The 19,479-nt window shown below is 38.3% G+C and overlaps 3 protein-coding genes across 8 annotated transcripts in view; all 3 read right to left on the reverse strand.

Moving 5' to 3' along the window:
- The window catches only part of fnip1 (folliculin interacting protein 1), a 38,990-nt gene extending 38,128 nt beyond the window's left edge, over positions 1-862 (reverse strand). For both annotated transcript variants that reach the window (XM_079648198.1, XM_079648196.1), the window contains exon 1: positions 647-862. In XM_079648198.1, the coding sequence (XP_079504324.1) occupies positions 647-738 (92 nt within the window). In that variant the 5' untranslated portion in view covers positions 739-862. The remainder of the gene's footprint in view (positions 1-646) is intronic.
- Positions 863-1,160: 298 nt separating this feature from the next.
- On the reverse strand, positions 1,161-5,323 carry LOC307020272 (uncharacterized protein). Its single transcript, XM_079651513.1, has 8 exons — positions 4,859-5,323; positions 3,836-3,939; positions 3,207-3,582; positions 2,973-3,104; positions 2,690-2,729; positions 2,464-2,519; positions 2,333-2,364; positions 1,161-2,221 (listed from the first exon to the last, which is right to left on the reverse strand). Exons 1-8 carry the CDS (start codon positions 4,926-4,928, stop codon positions 1,847-1,849), a joined length of 1,185 nt encoding a protein of 394 aa, XP_079507639.1. The 5' UTR covers positions 4,929-5,323; the 3' UTR covers positions 1,161-1,846.
- A 1,174-nt stretch (positions 5,324-6,497) lies between these two features.
- acsl6 (acyl-CoA synthetase long chain family member 6) overlaps positions 6,498-19,479 on the reverse strand; it is a 33,479-nt gene continuing 20,497 nt past the window's right edge. For all 5 annotated transcript variants that reach the window (XM_079651566.1, XM_079651564.1, XM_079651565.1 and 2 more), the window contains 12 exons: positions 17,641-17,714; positions 17,427-17,504; positions 12,756-12,890; positions 12,425-12,559; positions 11,918-12,013; positions 10,685-10,757; positions 9,316-9,404; positions 8,920-9,036; positions 8,653-8,796; positions 8,313-8,414; positions 8,148-8,219; positions 6,498-7,712 (listed from right to left, as the gene is read on the reverse strand). In XM_079651566.1, the coding sequence (XP_079507692.1) occupies positions 7,572-7,712; positions 8,148-8,219; positions 8,313-8,414; positions 8,653-8,796; positions 8,920-9,036; positions 9,316-9,404; positions 10,685-10,757; positions 11,918-12,013; positions 12,425-12,559; positions 12,756-12,890; positions 17,427-17,504; positions 17,641-17,714 (1,256 nt within the window). In that variant the 3' untranslated portion in view covers positions 6,498-7,571. The remainder of the gene's footprint in view (positions 7,713-8,147; positions 8,220-8,312; positions 8,415-8,652; positions 8,797-8,919; positions 9,037-9,315; positions 9,405-10,684; positions 10,758-11,917; positions 12,014-12,424; positions 12,560-12,755; positions 12,891-17,426; positions 17,505-17,640; positions 17,715-19,479) is intronic.

A 19,479-nucleotide genomic window follows, 5' to 3' on the forward strand; every position in this document is an offset into this window, starting at 1 on the left:
TGGAGAAGAGTAGAGTACCATCGCATGACTGAGAGAAGCCAGCTGTACTTTGCTCCAAGTCATCGATGGTATAGCCCACGATTGGCGACAGAAGAGCGCGACTGTAACCGTTTCTAGTGCCTCGTTGTTGTCCTTACCACACAGGCAAATAACCGTAACCAAAGCAACACAAAGGGGGACACAAAGGGAAAAGGTTCCTCTGCAACTTCTAAGCAAGAATATCGATCCGCTGGTTATACCACACCTCAGGATGGGAGGAAACGTGTATCGTGGACTTATTGTCACTTAATTAACAACTGCATACTAGCTGTAATACTTATATAAAACACACGACAAATAAGAGCTATTGATGCAAACGGTCCCATCAGGAGACAGCACATGCAGCAGCAGCCCCCGCTAATGGATGGTAGCTAGCATTAGCATGTTAGCTAACCGACCAACAGGCACAACACGTCTCCAGTCACCGCACTTTCATATCAAATTAAAATAAACAATACCAAACAACGTTATAAAGTGCCAGTGAAAACAACATACACAACGCCAAAAACTATGTCATGCTTCAGGACTCGGTGAAAGTAATGAATAAATGTACAACATTACACACACACACAAAACATGCACACACAAACAAAATAGCTAACGTTACCTGAAAGCTGGGTCATCTTTGTTACATCTCGGGGGCGGCGACGAAAACGCATTTTTCTTGTTGAAAAGTTTCTGGAAGAGAGTCGGAGGCATTTTGTACCAAAATAAATTCGGTACAGAAAGTCTCTTTTCTTTTCAAATCCGAGAGCAAATCTTGTTCCTTGTAACTGTCTCCATGGGTGTCACAGTCATATGACAGGCATTAGTCACGGGAGCTGCTTGGTAACTAAATGCATTTTTTTCGATTGGCTGACTGGACGTTGCTGCTACAACAAATTACCTGATTGGCTGCTATTTTTATCCCGATACCACGTGGTCAGTGGATTCGCTGTGTTGATGTTTTGTCGGGAATCGTGACAGCGTGCATGTATTCCATGTATTTGCAAAAATAATACAAGTGCGACTTCTGAGATGCTTACAAGATAGAGAAGATATTTGAAAGTGTCACATGAGAAAAAGTTAAATGGAAAAGCAAGGATTGTGTTGCACAAACAAAGGGGATCCAACAAGAATCATTACCATGTATTACTTTATTGTACATTCATTTAGTTTTGAAATGTTTTGACGATCGGAAATTAGTGGGCCTACATTAGCAGGGAGTCTTTGAAAATATAGACGACCAAAAAGTCAAATTAGCTTACATTTAAGCTCTTTGCTTACATTACAATTTTTGATGCAATTATGGCACAAACAAATAGAGTAAAGAATTAATAACACAAAAATGCAACACAAACAACATATATATTTTAAATGATAGAACAATATAACAGGAGAGGTGAAAAGGCGCAGTAAAAAAAATACAGGTCTGACATCTAGTGGTCACTTTGTACAGACATTTCTTTGACAACTGTAGAAAACAAAAGGTAACCAGAGGTACATGTCAAGGTTTGTAGGATACAGTAAGAAGGTAATAAAAGGACAAGGTTGAGAAGAAAGGCAAGTTAAAAAGTCACTCAAAATATATGATGTGCAAGCACTTAAATACATGGCAGGGCATGCCTTTTTAATTATTCTCTTTAAATAAAGAATGCATCACATTTAAATGATAATTTGAGACATTATGACAGCCTCATCCACTGACATCAGATTACTCTTTTACAGGATAGTTAACATACAGACCTCTATACATCTTGATTATGGGAAAAAGACAAAATCTTAACATACATACATTTTGCCTTAAGAAGTCACAAAAAATAAGGTTCTACGTAGGAGGCGGAGCTGTGAGAGGAAATAAAGGAGCACTTCTGAGTTTGGCACAACGTATTCTCATTCTATCAAAGAATGCATCACTGTCACCGTCGTCGACAAAGTCAAATAACTTTGATTCCCGGCTTATTATTACAGGCCTTTTCGACCTCACCTTCAGCTTTAATGCTTTTTCTTTATAACTGATGTTACCAGCTGAGGATGTGTCTGTTTCATTCTGCTCAGAAGTGCTTGATGTGAGGGCTGGTTCATTGTTGCGGTAAATGGTTAATTTGGTGCCTGGGATGTATTTTGCTTCCAAGGTGTCCAGAATGATGGGGCTTTTGAACGAGACCTTCTTCTTGTATGAAATGGTCATCCTGTTGGTGAGCTAAAGGAGCAAGAAACATACGTTACCATGACCATAATACTTATTATTTATAAAAATTGGTTGTGAATATCAGATATTGATTACACAGGATACAACCAAGTGACTTCTTACTTTTGGGGGGCGTTTGAACTCCAAGGCCTTCTCTACAAATTGAAGATTTTAAAATATATAGTTTATTATTTGGCACATAATGACATTAAATAGTTTGATTAGGATACACGTCTCACTTAATGAGTCTTAACCTGATTTAAATGAGTCCACATGTTTTCTGGTCTCAGCTTCAGGTCTTCCGTGTTGGCTTCAAGGAGAGAAACAGTGATTGATCAAGTTTTGGTTACATGGATGTTGAGTATGCAGAATGATACCTTTCTTTCTTAGTGTTCTAAAGTATCAGCAGAAAATGTATTTAGCTGTATACAAACAAAAATAGCTTAAAAATGTATAACTTTAAAAAAGAAAGGAACTCACTTGATCCCACAGTTCTTTTCGTCAACAATCTCAGAGACATCTGCAGACAGAATATTTTTTAAAACTGTGAAAAAACCAAGTATTTTCAAGCTAACACTAAGCTTTACATTTTTTTTTAAATACACTATATGTATTTATTTCAATCCATCTTATTCTCAATATCATAAGTTAATAAACCCTTTTTTTTTTTTTTTTAAAATCACTAAACTTCAAACATTTGTACTACGATAACTAAATATCCTACCAAATTAAATGAAACAGAAACGTTTTTTCAAACCATTACCGATGATGCTAGAAAGGTTTAGGGGCTGATGCATGTGTACGGTCTCAGCGTTGCTCACATTAAGCAAGGTGGAGTTTTTTATGTTAAGATGAAGCCCAAGCCCCTCCTTAATAGGAAAGGTTGATGTCTCCACTGGGAAAAGAAGACAAATTAAGGGACAAGAAGGTTGAAAAATAAATAAAATAATAAATAACCTTATATTTTGCTTGTGGATCAACAAAAATGCACACATACCATATATATCTCTTCTAAAGGTCTCCGGGGAGGGAAGACTGCTGAAAGATGATGCAAAGGAGCAGTCGTCGTCGTCATCATCATCATCATCATCATCAGCATTACAGATGAAAGGAGTGTCTGACTCCATGCTAGACGACATGACACTTTCAGATGTTACTGTCATGTTTTGCTCTTCATCGTTAACTAGCATGTCACCACCTTTAGCGGCCTCTATCCTGGGAGTGGTTTGAATTGTTTGGTGACCTGATGCTGACACTCTGTAACTAGATCTCCTAGAAGCTGGCACGGCATGCGTTTTGTTGCTGGAGTTTTCAGTAGATGGAGGCCTGCTCAAGCATAACCCAGATTTGTTTTGGACAGTCTTAATGTGTCTCTGTGTGTGGAAAGGATAAGAGTGGACAATTAGGAGAAGTGGGGGAAAAGTTTGAGAAACTATCAACTTGAATCAAATAATTAAAAGAAATTACAGCAAAATTAATGTCCCCATTATGTACCCTTTATCCAAAAGTCCAATAGAGAAAAATGTGTTCTATGCATGTGATGTTATTATTAAGAAGATAATAGTTTGACATCCATACATCAAATGTATAAGGATATATATCGCCTTACAGTGGGGGTATACTCACAAACACTGGTTTGGTTGGTTTGACAGCGGGAACATGCATCTCTTCCACCCCAGGCTCCTCTGCAAAAGCTTCATATTTCTTGTTTGGCAGAAGTCTCTTGTGCTCTGAAAGTTTTTAAAAATGGGATAGCAGCTAGATGTAGCTCATTTACCTGCGTTTACCATGACATATACACAGAGCAGGAAGAAGTACTCAGATTTATTACGTAAATAAATGTAGCAATACTACATTTTAAAAGTACTTTGTTAAAAGTAAAGGTCCTGCATTCAAAATCTTGCTAAAGTAAAAGTACAAAAGTATATTGGCCTAAAAATAAATGGGTATCAAAAGCAAAAATACTCCTCATGCGTAATGGCCCATTTCAAAATTGTATATTGAGTTGGGTTACTATTATGATTATTGACGGGTTTTTATCACAGCTGGTAAATGTAGATGTATTTTATTATCTTTATATATTGCTTCTGGGTATCTTAACCTAAACTGTAAATATATATGTCAACGTTTATTTGATTATTGATTTATATTTTTAATTAGCTATATCTAAAAAGTTACTAGTATCTTAAAGCTGTCAAATAAATGTAGTGTAGTAAAAAGTATAATATTGGCTTCTAAAATGGAATGGAGTTGAAGTAGCATGAACTGAGAATACTTGGGTAGAGTACAAATCCTTAAATTGTACTTCAGTACTGTACTTGAGTAAATGTACTTTTTTACTATCCACCACTATACATTTCTCCTAGTGCATTGACTTTAAGTCTTCATGTTGAACATAATCAGATTTAAGTAGGCCTTGTTCGACTCAAAAGAAAGACATAAATAAAAGGCATCAAACTGATGTTGATCTTTATATTACAATTAAATAGGCTTCTTGCCAAATAAGTCAGCTGGTCACAGGAGCTTCCAATTAAACTGATCGATAGCCTATATATCAAAGTTGTGGTTCAAACCTGTGCATACCATAGCGAAGTTAAATTAAAACCTCTATTACAATGTACGTTTAAGATGATGCGTTAGATTTCTTACTTTCTCGTTTGTTCCGCACGGGTGTATCTGGTTTGTTTGGTATTCCACTGGCACGCCTCACTCGACCCATTTCCGAACTAAATTGTCGTCCAAATTACGATCCAATGATCTGTCAGTAGCCTATACATCAACTATCTCAACGTTAGATGAGCTGTTGCTAACTAAATTAGTTTTTAATTTCGTAAAGCTTACGGTTAAAAGTCTTCCTGGATGCTAATAACTGAAACTTTCCCCTGCTCTTTGTGCAATGCTTAGCAACCGAGAACACCTGTAGTCAATCAGCTGATGATTCTGTTAAATCCCCCCAACGCACACTACAATCTATCTTAATGTGAAAACAAATCGTTAAATTACAAACATGAACACAATTAGCCTACTTTATTTTGAAAATGTTCAACGGAAGTTTTACTACATGATCATTGATATCAGATAATAGCCTAGCTTCTCCGGACCCGGTGGAATACGGGGGTAGACTAGGCTACTGCACATGATATTTTCTACTTAGCTTTATACTTGATGTAGGCCTACACTTGGTGATGTTTGTGCTACTCAAATACTTTTAATTCTTTTCATACTTAATTTCACAGGGACATTTTGTAATTTTGACTAACTTATGTTAGTCGTTTGAAAAAAAAGAATACTTTTATTTGTGCTCCTTTCAGGACATTTAGTTGATAATACGTTAATGAATGTATGCTTTTTTACTTGTAGTGGAGTGTTTTTCATGATGGTATTGGTTTGCTACTTGGTTAACAATTTAAGTTGGCTACCTCTTTTAAGAGCAGCAGTCCAATAAGTTCATACTTCATGTTGGCCTCTCCAGGGAAACTATTCAAAATAAAACGTAATGCAATGACAATTGAAGATACCATGAAAAAAGAAACAAGACACTTGTTTAAAATCATTCCAGAATATCTTTTTTATTTCATTGCCCTTGTCCTATTCCCCACCCACCCTCATCCCTATTGCTGCACTCAATCGTTACAAGGATATGGTGCTGATTCCATTTTACAGCAGAATAGATAAATAAATAAGTACAATTCATCTCACTACACGCAAAAAGAGAGAAAAAAATCCATTCAAACCATTGATTTAATAAATATGCTTACATCTAGCTGTCCTCATTTATGTACATCCACATTGTTTATGCTTTGGGACGGTAATCAACTTAAAAAGTCTATACATTACTTCTATGTGTAAACCCTTCAAAAACGTGTTTATTTTTCATTAAAAGTTGATGGTTGTTCTATTTTCCTCCTGTGAGTGGAATTCATCAGCTTTGCCTACATTACAAAGCCTTGCACTAGCAGCAGTGGCTGTGGGCAGCTGCATACAACCTGCTATTAATGGCCACAAAGAAATACTCATCAGTTTCAAGTCAATGGTGCCAGCATTGCAGGGCAAACTGCATGCATTGCCCTGAGACCTGGTTTAGCATTATCTCTTTTTTGTTCTTTTACCTGACATACTATTTGCGCAAAGGTGGATGTTAAAAAAGGAGTGAATTAACAGACTGTAGAGTGTGAACCGTAATGTGTGTTACAGTGTTCCAGTCCTTCACATAAACAAGGAGCATGCATGCTAAACTGCAGACCACAGCCATGTCGAGGTGAATTAATGAGTGAGTGAGAACATGACATGAACAGCGATGTAGTTTAATGTGGCTCAAACATCGAGATGGTCTACAATGGAATGGTGTAGACAGCAATGATTAGTAAGGCAGGAGCTGCTACTGTCTATACCTTGCTTTCTTAATTCTGCCCTTAAACATTAAGGTGTAGTTTTGGTCAAATTGCGCAATGTCTTGGGTAAAAGTTGAATCTCTTTTAGTGTGCCAGATCAAGGGAAATGTATCAGGCCCTGCTTAGCAGCACTGCTGTCAGCAGCTTGTTCGATTCAAGGAAAATCTACTGTGTCCCACTGAGGAGGAAGTCCATTACTGTCCCACATGTGTCAGCAATACATATCCTTGAGCTACACTATACACAAAGACATCACGCTTGCTGTCGTATAACTGGATTCAGGTTGTGTTAGGCTTGTGGGTTTAAACTGATGGAGGAAAAAAATAGATTGGACAGGGTGACAAGTGGAAATGGATTGCTCAACATAAAAGTGAGGGTGAGTTTTCTGCTGCTGGGGACAGAGCCTTTGATGGTTTGTTTGGGTGGATAGCAAGAAACAAAGTATGGAATATTTAAAATGCCTAAATCAAAACCATTCAAATAAAAAAAGTGATCTACAGATCACATTTGTATTTACATTTCCTTTTTCTGTATGCATATGTGTGTCATGTTTCCCTGTCAAAAAAGAAAAAGCTCTGTTGGACATTCTCATGAAAACCAAACAAAGTGCTTTGTATTTACTGAATTACACAACCCTTTCTATTTTGTGGTTTGCATTTTACCACAAGGAATAAAGAACAGTTAACAGATTAACACATATTCTTTCGTTTTACATATGTGTACATGTAGTTATGTCACAGCAAATCCCTAATTAAAATAGAAATACATATGACAAAGTGTATTGTATTTCTCTTTGTGTCTTGGATTTGTTTTAGTTTTTAGGCATTAAATCTTCCATAGCAGGGGCCGGTTTGGCTTGCTTTTCTCATAGCTTTTAAGCCTAAGTGGTCACATCTTTATCCCACTGAAGTCAATGGTGAAAGCAGTGCTAAGTGTAAAGATGCTTGAAGGAAAATGAGGTCTGCCGGCCTTCACATGGAGATGCTTTCATAGAGTCGGTCGATCTTCTCCTTGAAATACTCCTTCAGCTCTGGTCTCTTGGCCTTTAGTGTGGGAGTCAGGAGGCCGTTCATAATGGAAAACATCTCATTGTTGATGTAGATGTTCTTCACCTGCAAAGAAAAATGTGAAGGAATAGGAAAGAAAGTGTACAAAGATTGTTGAGAGGTTGTTATTTTTAGGAGCTGTATAGATAACACAAGTTTAGCAGAAGACCTGTGATATTGATTTATTTCCTTTTTAATATAGTGAAAAAGTACCCGCCAAACTAAAAAGGTTTTAGCAACGCCCTCTTTAATATTCATAAGGATGAAGATTTACAAATATTAGTTTACTGAGTTGAGTTGCTCAACTGGAGCAATTTGATGAATAATGTATTGCTTGTGGATCTTATAAAAACAATGCCAAACAGATCCTACTTGAAATACTTTTGGCATATACATGTAGTAAAGGATTGTGTAAATGATCATTCTGTAGCTTTAAGAAAAATAATACTGATAAAATAAAAAGGTTTTGCTTTCAACCCAAACATATATCTGCCTTCCTACCTGCTCAAATGAATGGAGGCCGCTGGCCTTGCCCAGACGCACCAAGTCCTCAAGGATCGCCTTCTTCAATTCCTGTTGACAAAGTGGAAGGTTATTTTCCATAGTATTATTCAGTATTTTAGTTATCGACAGAACTTAGAAGCATTCAAGGAACATGCCACCTACCGTGTTTTTACAGAGGTCCTTATATGTGCCCAGTATGCCTTTTTTCTTGGCCCATTCAGGCATGACTTCTGGGTCAGGAACCACAACCCCCACCAAACAGGACTGGAAAGAGAAGACACAAACATAGGAGGAAGAGGTCAAAGGATATTGTATTAATTAAGCTGAAAAATGAGCACCTGATAGATGATTTTGTGCTCTATTTGTCCTGGCTTAAAAATGGAGCACAGGAACCAGGGCAAAGACGTACTTGCAGGCTCTCAGGAGCCATACATGTTATTCAGCTAATTCAAAGAATTAGAATGTATAGGACTGATGGGTGTGTTTGTGAAAGTATTCTTACCTGCAGGCTATCCCCATGAATATAGAGCTGTGCCACAGGTTCGCTCCTAATGTAGATGTTCTCGATCTTCTCAGGGGAGATGTACTCGCCCTGTGCCAATTTGAAAATGTGTTTCTTCCTGTCGATGATCTTCAGTGTGCCATTCTGCAAAAGATTAGAGGTTGAATAAATGAAAAGAAGAAAAGACATGGTGGAAACATCTGGGGATTCCTTGACTATTCATTATCCAGATGTTGTGTCATTGTAAATGTTTGATGAGATACTTACAGGCAACCATTGGCCAATGTCTCCGGTGTGAAGCCAGCCGTCTGCGTCCAGCGTCTCGGCCGTCCTCTCTGGGTCTTTGAGGTAGCCCTTAAACACGTTTGGTCCCTTCACACACACCTAGATGGTAAACAAGTGGAAAAGAGTCAGGGTGTGAGGTCAAATATATAAACTGAATCTCCTGTTAAAACCCTAACACAGGTTTTTAAAGGTCAATACATTCCTATTCTTATATAAAATGTATGATTGTGGGCACTGCATGTCAACTTAAAGATAAACAATACATGCTCTAGTAATCTTTTATAATGTTTTGCACTACTTATCTGGGCCTTGTTTGCAGTAACATTGCAGTATTTTTTTTTATAAAGATACAACATCTTTCAAGATCATTTTACTGACCTCTCCCTCTCCCTTAGAGGCAAAGTAGTTTTTCTCAGGAACATCTACCAGTCTGATGAGGTTACATGGCAGTGGGGCTCCGACGTGACCTATAATTCACAGGGTCAGAACAAGCAAAAAATAATTGGAAACCCATAACATTTTCATTTTGGGTTTTTTCTTAGATTCCCTTATTTGTTTCATCTTGGACTGTCAGATACCCCCTTATACTTTCCACTGTTGGAATGAATTAAATGAATTTAAAACAGAAAATACTGAGCAGACCAACAATATTGATGAATTGGACGTTAAGAAATAGGTAATTCACCAGATAATTTGAAACCAAATATGGCATGAGGGATTACGCTTTACCTGCACATATTTTTTGACATTTAAAAAAAACTAATGAAGAATGAAAGATTAATCATATATTTTCAATGAAATGTAAATGCCTGATGGAATATTTGAACTGGGCAGCAGGGGGAGACACTAGACTGTATTTTAATGCAAGTCATTTCTAAATGACTGCCCTGGTTGGGTTTTGGCGAATAGGCAATGATACAAATTGCATCCGTGTTTGTTTAACCCATCTTCACTCAGCAATGAGACTGCTACCAAGGAAGCATTATGGCAGCTAATAGTAAAGTCTAAATGAGGACCTTTCATACAAACGTATTTTACTATGTTAGGTTTTCTTGTACTCTGGCTTTAATAAATATATATATATAAATGAGATAAGAAATATTGCAATGCACTGGTTTATTTTATTTTAGCTCTAGCTTAAAACCTTTTATCAGATAACTTGATCAGACAGCAATTGAATACACACTCGTTGACTTGGAATATTACCATCATGCCTAGAGGTGTAAAGCACACTAGTAGACTGGCGGCTTTGTCAGCTTCTTTTCATAGTGGCTTGTTGATATTGGCAAACACCTAAGCAGGTACTTGATTTTTAATAATGTTGCCTAACAGCTCTTTCTTATGGGTCTTTCCCAGCAGGGGCCTCTCCTTTTTTCTGTTTTCAACATACTGTACAGCCTCCCACTCTCTCTCGCCCACCTTATTTTCCACAGGGTGTGATTTACAAACTGGGAGGAGGGCTGATAAGGCTTTATAGTCTGTACGATATTGTCTGAGCAGCGGTGATCCCCCATTTTTTATCATGCGGATTCAGGGAGCAACAGTTCACCTATCAAGTTGAATGACAAGGTGACGTCAATTAAACACTATCACAGCATGGGTATTGATTATTTCTTAAAGTTATAACACCATTTCACTTTTTGACCTTTGAGCCAAGCCTTTATTCAATTTGACAAGTTCAGTGAGTTTGGCAGAGATAAAAGATGTCTGTGTTTTCTAGGGCTGTGACATAAAAACTAGTGCTCACCTTGGGTCCAGTCTCCAGGTGTTGTGAAGGTGCAGCCAGCTGTGCACTCTGTCTGGCCGTACGCCTCGTACACCTACACACACACACACACACACACACACACACACACACACACACACACACACACACACACACACACACACACACACACACACACACACACACACACACACACACACACACACACACACACACACACACACACACACACACACACACACACACACACACACACACACACACACACACCACACACACAGGATGTATTAAGGGCTGTGGGAAGGAAGTTAGGTCACCAACTGTAATTATGTGTGTCAATGTGTATGTGTGCATGCACTACACTGCACATAGAGCTGGGCAATGTGGTAAAACACATCGCAACATTTCCGATCAATAACCTCAATGTTGATGTTATGAAAATATCGTAGGGTTGAAAATTGGAGCTTTCAAAAAAGTATGAAGACAAGGAAAATATTGATAAATTATCATTAGTTATGTGGATATTTGCCACTATTATTTATATACTATTATGTATATATCTGCTACCGACATATATTGGTCTTTCCTTGAACTGTCTAACTTATCGAGAACATGTAATACTTAGTATTCTTTGTTGTTCATGTTTTTTCTACTGTAGATAGAACAAATATAAACATTGTTTTATTTATATCTTTATTTTATTTGATCACGTTTATACCTTTAGTCCAACTTTAATGTTTTTTTAATGCCTGAACACTCAGCTGCTACTGTAACTAAATCATTTCTCAATTTGGGATCAATAGAATATCTATATATCATCTATCATCTATCTATCGATACAATGGCTAATTGGGTAAAGGCAAGTCAAAGAAAAGTTAGAACTGTCTGGTATTAGAAAAAAAAGACACTATACTAATGTATCCTTTGAAACCAGGAAAATGCTACACTAATGCGATATTTAAATATCAGAAATCTTAAAAGATAACAAGTCTCCTATCATGATATCAATATAACATCAGTATATTACCCAGCCCTAGTTGCACATCTCTTTAGGAAGACCAATTAGAGTTTCAGGATGTGGTAGTGGGATTTTTTTGTTGGTCCTCATCGTCAAAGTTGTGTTAATGTGGTTTACACAGAATGTAGGCTTAACGTTAAAACGAACCTATGTTTTGGTAAAAGTAAGAGTAGGGTTGGCTATGTTATTGTGATGGTTGGGGCCTGTTTGTGTGTGTGTTTGTATGTTTGTCAGACCTGGCATCCCAGTGCAGCTCTGAGGAATCCCAGGACACATGGCGAGGTAGGAGCGGCTCCTGTTATAATCATCCTCAGTCTTCCTCCGAGGCTGGCCTGTACAGAGAGGAGATCATAATCAATACAGAAGGGTCTTTATTTGTATCTATCAAACGCACAATGAGCAGGATTGGTTGGTTTCGGTTTGTAAACATTGCATTCAAAGTTCGCCCTTCCTCCCCAGCTCAAAAATGCACACGGTGCTTGACACAGGTTGAAACTCAATCACAGAGTTGCACATTTTTTGGAACAAGTCTTTTCCTCTTGGCATTTTGCCTTTCATGAAGGTAAACGCCCAGAAACCTTCATCGTTATTAATTTCCACACATTTTCCAGTAACACGTTTCCAAAATGCTCTAGGCATAGAGGAGTACACACAGTTTGTGATGGTGATGTTGTAGGATTTGGTCATCTTGTGATCACAGATATTCACAGTGGCACATTTACTCAGTTAGAGGAAACACTTACCTGAATTTTACTGAAGAAGATTTTGTCCCAGAAGCTGTCACTGCGAATGATCCCACTACTGACTTCAGCACCTTTTCTTTTGGCAGCAAAGTTGAGCAGCCAGCGCTTCAACGGGCTGTTAGCCTGGCTGAAGATCTGCAAGAGAAAAAGACAAATTACATATTTGTATGGTTGGCGACAGACCCTTCTGGTTACTGCTATTGAAATCACGTGTTCATTTAAAATTACCCAACATTACCAGAAAGAAGGTACTTTTTTTAAAGATACGTACAATTATCTAAGAAAAGCTATATTTCTTACCACCAGCAGAACAGCAGTTATAAAATCTCACCTTGTCGTACATGCGGTTTAATAGTCGAGGCACCACAGGGAAAATGGTCGGCCGCAGGGCCTTCATGTCATCTGGGAGGAGACGGATGTCGCCTTGATAGAAGCCGATCCGTCCTCCATGGCAGTACACCACAGACTGCAGAAACATACACATAGATAGTGAGCTTAACGCTAGCTGTCACATATCTTTTACAGACAAATACTAACACTGACAGCTGTTAAATCATTTAAAATTAAACATAAAACTCTTTAATAAAATCTTATGTGACCCATGCTCATATAGCGCTTTTCTAAACAACAATTTCAAAGGGTCCTAGGGAAAAAAATTAAGAGAGATAAGAGAAAATTATTTTTATATTTGTAAAAAAAATCTCTCCTACATACTAAAGGAACCTTGCTTATGATGTTTCAACAACTTAAATGTCTACTTAGTCAATGTCTTGTGTAGCCTAGTCAATGTCTTTCACAGTACCAATTTGTTATGTAATATGCAGTATTTTCATATTTCAAACTGAGCATGAGGAGAATTAAGCATACAATGAAAAAGTAGAAGTTTGTCAAAAATGTACTCAAGTACTGTACTTGTTCATTCCTACCATTGCGTTCTACGTATTATGTTAGCTTTTCAAATGTTTGAGCAGAGTGACTTCAACTTCTTTTTAGTTTCTAAAGTGAACTGAAAAGAGTTGAGTTGAACTTGCTGCTTGTTTTTGCAACAAAGCACTAAGAGGAAATGTCAGTTCACAGAGGATAAACTCAAGTTAACAGCAGCGGAAGTGACTCATTATGCAGTAATCATAATCATGAGTGAAAGGCATGCCTACTTTAACTCCTTTCTACCTCAAAATCCTAAATCCCAGGGAAGGGAAGATCAGTGGTGGACCCAAATATACAACCAACAAATCAAACAACCAAGGGGTAGTGGTGGTCTAATGCAGGGGTTCCCAACCTTTTTTCCCAAAATCCCCCCCACACACACACACACACAAGGGGGGGGGGGGGGGTAATTAAAGTTTAAAAGTATCAAAAATGCTAAAACTACTGTCACAAACTAGATGAATGTAAAGTATTTTGTTAAAGGACGATGAAAGCGTAATTAAGGAGCACTTCTTCTTCTTCTTCTTTCGTGTAACGTCAGAGGTCCAACTCAGTGTCGTGTAGCCATGCCCGCATCTCTAAGTCGAAGAGGCTGGCTTCCGAGGGTGGTCTATATAAAGGGCAGGTGGTTATTATATGTTCGGCAGTCTGTTCAGGGTCACCGCACTCGCATGCAGAACTGTCTGCCAGGCCCCAGTTCTTCATTGATGTTTTGAAGCGACCGACCCCAGTTCGTAGGCGGTTTAGTGTGGTCCATTGCCGGCGTGGTAGGTCGTCTCCTCCTATGGCGCCATTTCCTGGGTTCCAGATGTAGCGATGGATGCGGGAGGGCCCGGCTAGCTCCCACTCCTGCTTCCAAGCAGCCGCCAACCATGCATCTCTGGAGAGGTCCTCAGAGGTGGAATTGAGAATCTCTTGTGCTACCTTGTTGAAGGGGAGGCGGGACTTGAGCCTACTTAGGGGCGCTGCTCTCGTTGTCGTGTTATGCAGGATGTGCCAGTCATGCTTTTGGGCTTTCCTGGCCAGGGCGAGGGTGGCAGCCTCCCGTCGGAGGCCGGCTGGAGGTATTCCCGCGAGGACTGGCAAGAGGGACACAGGGGTAGGCTTCAAGCATCCAGTTATAACCCTGAGGGCGTTGTTGATGACCACGTCAACCTTACTTGCGAGAGGGCTTCTGCTCCAGGCTGGGGTGCAGTATTCCGCTGCAGAGAAGACCAGGGCTTGGGTCGATATTCGCAGCGTCGTAGCGCAGGCTAAGGAGCACTATTGGAGTGACTTTGATGGTTATTGGACTAAGGATGAATTAATTTGGATCAAAGTGATCCGGATTTTGCCGATGTGTGTAGGCTATGTGGATTCAAAAGTCGTAAATAATATACAAAATGGAGGAGACCGATCTGATCGGAGCAACTGTGGCAAATAATCCAACTGAAACCGGCATGGACAATGACTATGTTTTTAAAATGCGCTTATCTTATTATTAAATTATACATTTCTTTCTTTTTATGCATATAATAATAGCACGCCCCCCAGGCTGGGATCCACTGGTCTAATGGATAGTGAGGTGGGCTGAATATCGGAAGGTTGTGTGTTCAAATCCCGCCTGGAACACCACCACTAGTGTGCCCTTGAGTAAGGCACTTAGCCTTTACTTACTCCAGGGAGAACGTCCCTGTAATTGTAAGTCGCTTTGGATAAAAGCGTCAGCTAAATGTAATAAAAAACTGATTGTTCACATTTCGTTGCAACTATTTGGTGGACGACCTGACAAAAGAGAATACAAAACATATTTCAAAAGAAAGCTAATGTACTGTATGTTCAGTAGACCTGATCTTCAAAGTGGTTCCCAAACCACTGATCATATGCAGACTGTGTCACTTCCTCAGAATAAAGCCTAACTCAGCACAAGTCCTTTTGTTGTGAAGCGTCTGTGAAAAAAATGCACCATACTTGACACTTCCTGTTGCTGAGGCCATAAGTAAGTAAGTAAGTAACACTTTATTTACATAGCACCCTTCTCAACACAAATGTGCAAAGTGTCATCTGAGGACACAGCAAAGCAGAAGGTTTCCCCTCTGCTTTGCCTCGCAACACCACTGGAATCAGAATTGGAGGTTTGTATGTGATTATTTGTGTGTGTGAGCATAAAGTTTGCTTCAATTGTGTGATCTGATGCGCTGCTATCTGAGGAACTTAGGTGGTTTCCTGTGTCTCATGCCGCTGAAAACTGATCAAAGGCAAACAAACCATGCCGGTTTAACCTGATGCAACCTACTTTGATGTGAGAGACATACATGGCATATGACACCCACATAACATAGACACACATATACATATACTTGCTGGTCCACTAACGACAACCTTAGATCAACAGAATTTTAAAACGTTTCGACAGGACTAATTTAAAGAGACAGAAATGCAATCTTAGCACAACTTCATTCAATTGTTTATTGATTTATATAATATTTTTGCTTCCCAAATTCGAAGTGAAAAACAAATTCAACTTACTGCCACTTTGTCTGTAGAGCAACTGTTCTTTTTGCTGTTAATGCTTAGCCCAAATGTAGATAAACACATCTGATGTGAAATCAATAACCTCACAGTAAATGAAAAACTGACCAGTTTTGCTTAAGGCGAAACATTTTAATCCATATATTCACCTCTGTTTGTAAAACCCTGACCACTGAGGAACAAACTTTAAAAAGTGTATGACACATGCTCTACTAAACTACCAATGCGTCTGGGTATGATGATAAGAAAAACAAAACAGGAAGAGCATGGCTGCACGTTAGGTTGAAAACAGCAGCTCTGGTGTTCCATGTGGGCTTTAATGTGAGTGATTATTGCTGTTGCCATTGTGAGCCTTCGTTTGAAGAATCACTAAGCGGATACAAACACAAAAAGAACCTTAAATAATGTGAAACAAGCAACCACCAGATTGTTTCTTTCTTTGATGTCTAGAATCTAAAGTGTTAGATCACTCTGCATGTGTGTGTTACAGTGTATCCCAGAGGAAAAATTGTCCACCAATGAACGACACATTTTGTCTTCCTGCAATTCCTTATTGTTTAGTTTTGAAATGCAGTTTTAAATGTTGTGGTTTTAAAAAACAAATTCAGTTATTCAGTTAATAATTTCTAAGGGTAAAGGCTACCCTGGTTTCATGTACATGACAAAAAGGCTTAATAAATGGAGGAACTTTCAACTTGTAGTCACTTTCTGACTCAAACACAAACATTGAGTTGTGTTTTTGCACGGTTAAACAGAATACTGTTTGGGAAATTCTGACACTGATATGGCATATAGCTGCATGCTCTCATTACTGTGGGTCAAGTCAGTCCAAATGATCCTGCAAAAACACTTAAATATGCCAGCTTTGGTTAAAAAATGTAAGAATCTGATTACTTGCTTACTGCGGGTAAACAGATTTTACAGATACACAGAGGGCAGTTTTTAAACTCCATATATCTGTAACAAGCTTCCAGAAAATTGCAGGTCTGCTGCAACTCTCACTTCTTTTTAATTAATTAATTTAAATGTTTGTTGCTGCCTTTTATTAAAAATCAAATAACTATTCATGTCTTACACTACACTGTAACTTTTATTCTTTTTTTTCATATTTTTTATTTTATTATTATAATATATATATATAATTATTTATTTTTTAAATGTATTTTAATGTAAATATATAATGAGTTTAATTTACACTAGGTTTTAATGCTTTTAATGCTTTTGTAAAGCCCTTTGAATTACATTGTCAATAACATGGTTTATTGTGTGTATATTGGCATGTGTATGTGTAATGTTGTACATGATGCAACATGCACCCCAGTGACTGTAAAAGCAAGAAATGGCATTCATCCTCAGAGTAGGAAAACGAAACTTAAGGAAAGGAGAAGGAAAGGGAAAAAACAACCCCTCCCTTCCTTGCTTTCTGCCTCCCACACAAATCTCAAATTAACGCCCACCTCCAAGTCAACACAGATTCTTCCTCTGCCCCCACACTCCTGACATCCTGCCCTGACACATAACTATCTCATTCCTGTGGGCAAATATCCCAGTGGAGCTTATTTACCTCAATGAGCCTCTCGAACATGTGAGCCAGTGGCAGGAAGGAAATGAGGCAATCATCTTGGTTGGGACTAATGACTTTCTGTAGGAAACGAAAGGAAGGAAACAATGAAGTTACCTATAAAACACATACAATTAAACCAGACTGATAGATAACCAAGCAAAAATTAGCAATAAAAAGTCCAAGGAACAGGACAAAAGAAGACATGATCACTTACATCTGTTACTCTGAGGAAGCCTGAGAAATCGGCCACAACATTCCCATGGGTAAGCATGACTCCCTTTGGGTTTCCTGTGAAGGCAGACAAAAGAAATGCAGAAATTAATGAAGTGAAATTCTCCCAACCTGCTCCAAGATCATAAAGTCATTCAATGAATCAGACATGGAAAGACAAAGCTGTGTTTCCAAGGAATTTACCTGGATTTTACTTCCACTTATTTATTCGTAGAAGTGTACAATAATCATAATGGGATAATTAAGGGAAGACATACTGAGGGCTTCTGACTGACAGAACATGTGGAAACATATATGATGTCATTAAAATTAAATAGATTCCAAAGAAATGTTGAAGTGTTTGCCCACTTTAAAACCTGATGAACAACCACACGTGTGACCTGTTCACTGAAGTGTATCTGTTGAAAAAAGTACCTTTCAAAATATACCTCACTTTAAATTTAAAAACGAATTACTGATTTAAACAAATTTGGAAATATATTGCATCTCTATACATTCATTTTCTTCAAAATATATAAATGCATGTTCAAATAGGTACATTTCTAAAATGACCAGAATGTGTTTTGAAGCAATGGGCCTCAACTTTAAAATTAGAAATCTATTATGCAACTTCTATAAACCTCTCTTTCCACATTAAACAGGAAAACCCTGAATCATATGTCATTCTTGAGTTTTTTGGCAATTCCAAAAACAGAGAACGAATAATAACATTTTTTCTTCCAGGGTAATGTAATGTATTTGCATCGCTTAGTCCTTTCCACACAAAGTGGTGTATATGAAGCAATCAAAAGTGTTCCTCTTTCCAGTGTCATCGTCTGATTCCTGCAGCTTTAAAAGACGAGGGTTACAGGCTCAGAGCTGTCTACATGTTGCAACACAGAGGGAGGGAATTCTCGAGAAATGGAGAGTCATGTGTGGAAGTGGTGCCACATGTCAGAGTGGCTGCATGACTCTCTGAAAGCCAGCAGATGGCAGAGTGAGCTTGGAGCTGCAGCTGGTTCAACTTGTAAAATGACACCAGTGTGTCCTTAAGTGACCTGCCTTTTTTACCCATGTGTGTTGGTTGAGAGATAAGACCTCCCAAAACTCATTCGTGCTTCCTTACTTAAAAGTATGTGCCGCCCTTTGTAATTCGACGACATGCCGCGTAATCCGGCCATTTATGTAATGAAAAGCGGGCAAAAGATCACTCTGCTGCTACAGAGAAACTGGATTCATTTACAGTAAATGCTTGTCTTCCTGTCTCCCCTTCAAGAATAGCATTTTTGCCGCTATTATCTAAAAATGATCATAATCTTAACAATAAGATAGCTTCCCAGCTGAAAATGTGAAATTGCATTACACAGAAAAACAATATACTCTATTTTAGACAGATTTCTGCCACCTACATTTGTTTTGTATTTTTCCAAATAGCAATAAGTGCATATTATATTTCAAAAAGTGATAAATATATTCAATAACAGCACCAAATAACAGAGAATTCATTGGTGACCTGTCCACAAGTCTGACTTCTCCAGCTCTGCAGTTTCCTATGCAAACACATCTTTGATAACTCTTAATTACACCTAAATGATCACATTACAAACAGTTAGATAACCATCGAGCACAAGAGCATAATGATTTTTAATCAGAGAGCACACTAATGTTTGACTGGACTTTAAGGGAACCGCATAATAATCTCTTTGTAAACAAATGCAGTAATTAAGTGAAAAACATTGCTTGGAGTCACGCTGGCAAGGGAAACCTTGGTGTGGGTATTGGCTAATTATATTAGGGCACATTGTGTTGGTGCAGTATGGGATCTTTTTGCATGGGGATTACA

This window comes from Notothenia rossii (genome assembly GCF_949606895.1).
Source record: "Notothenia rossii genome assembly, chromosome: 9".
Classification (NCBI taxonomy): domain Eukaryota; kingdom Metazoa; phylum Chordata; class Actinopteri; order Perciformes; family Nototheniidae; genus Notothenia; species Notothenia rossii.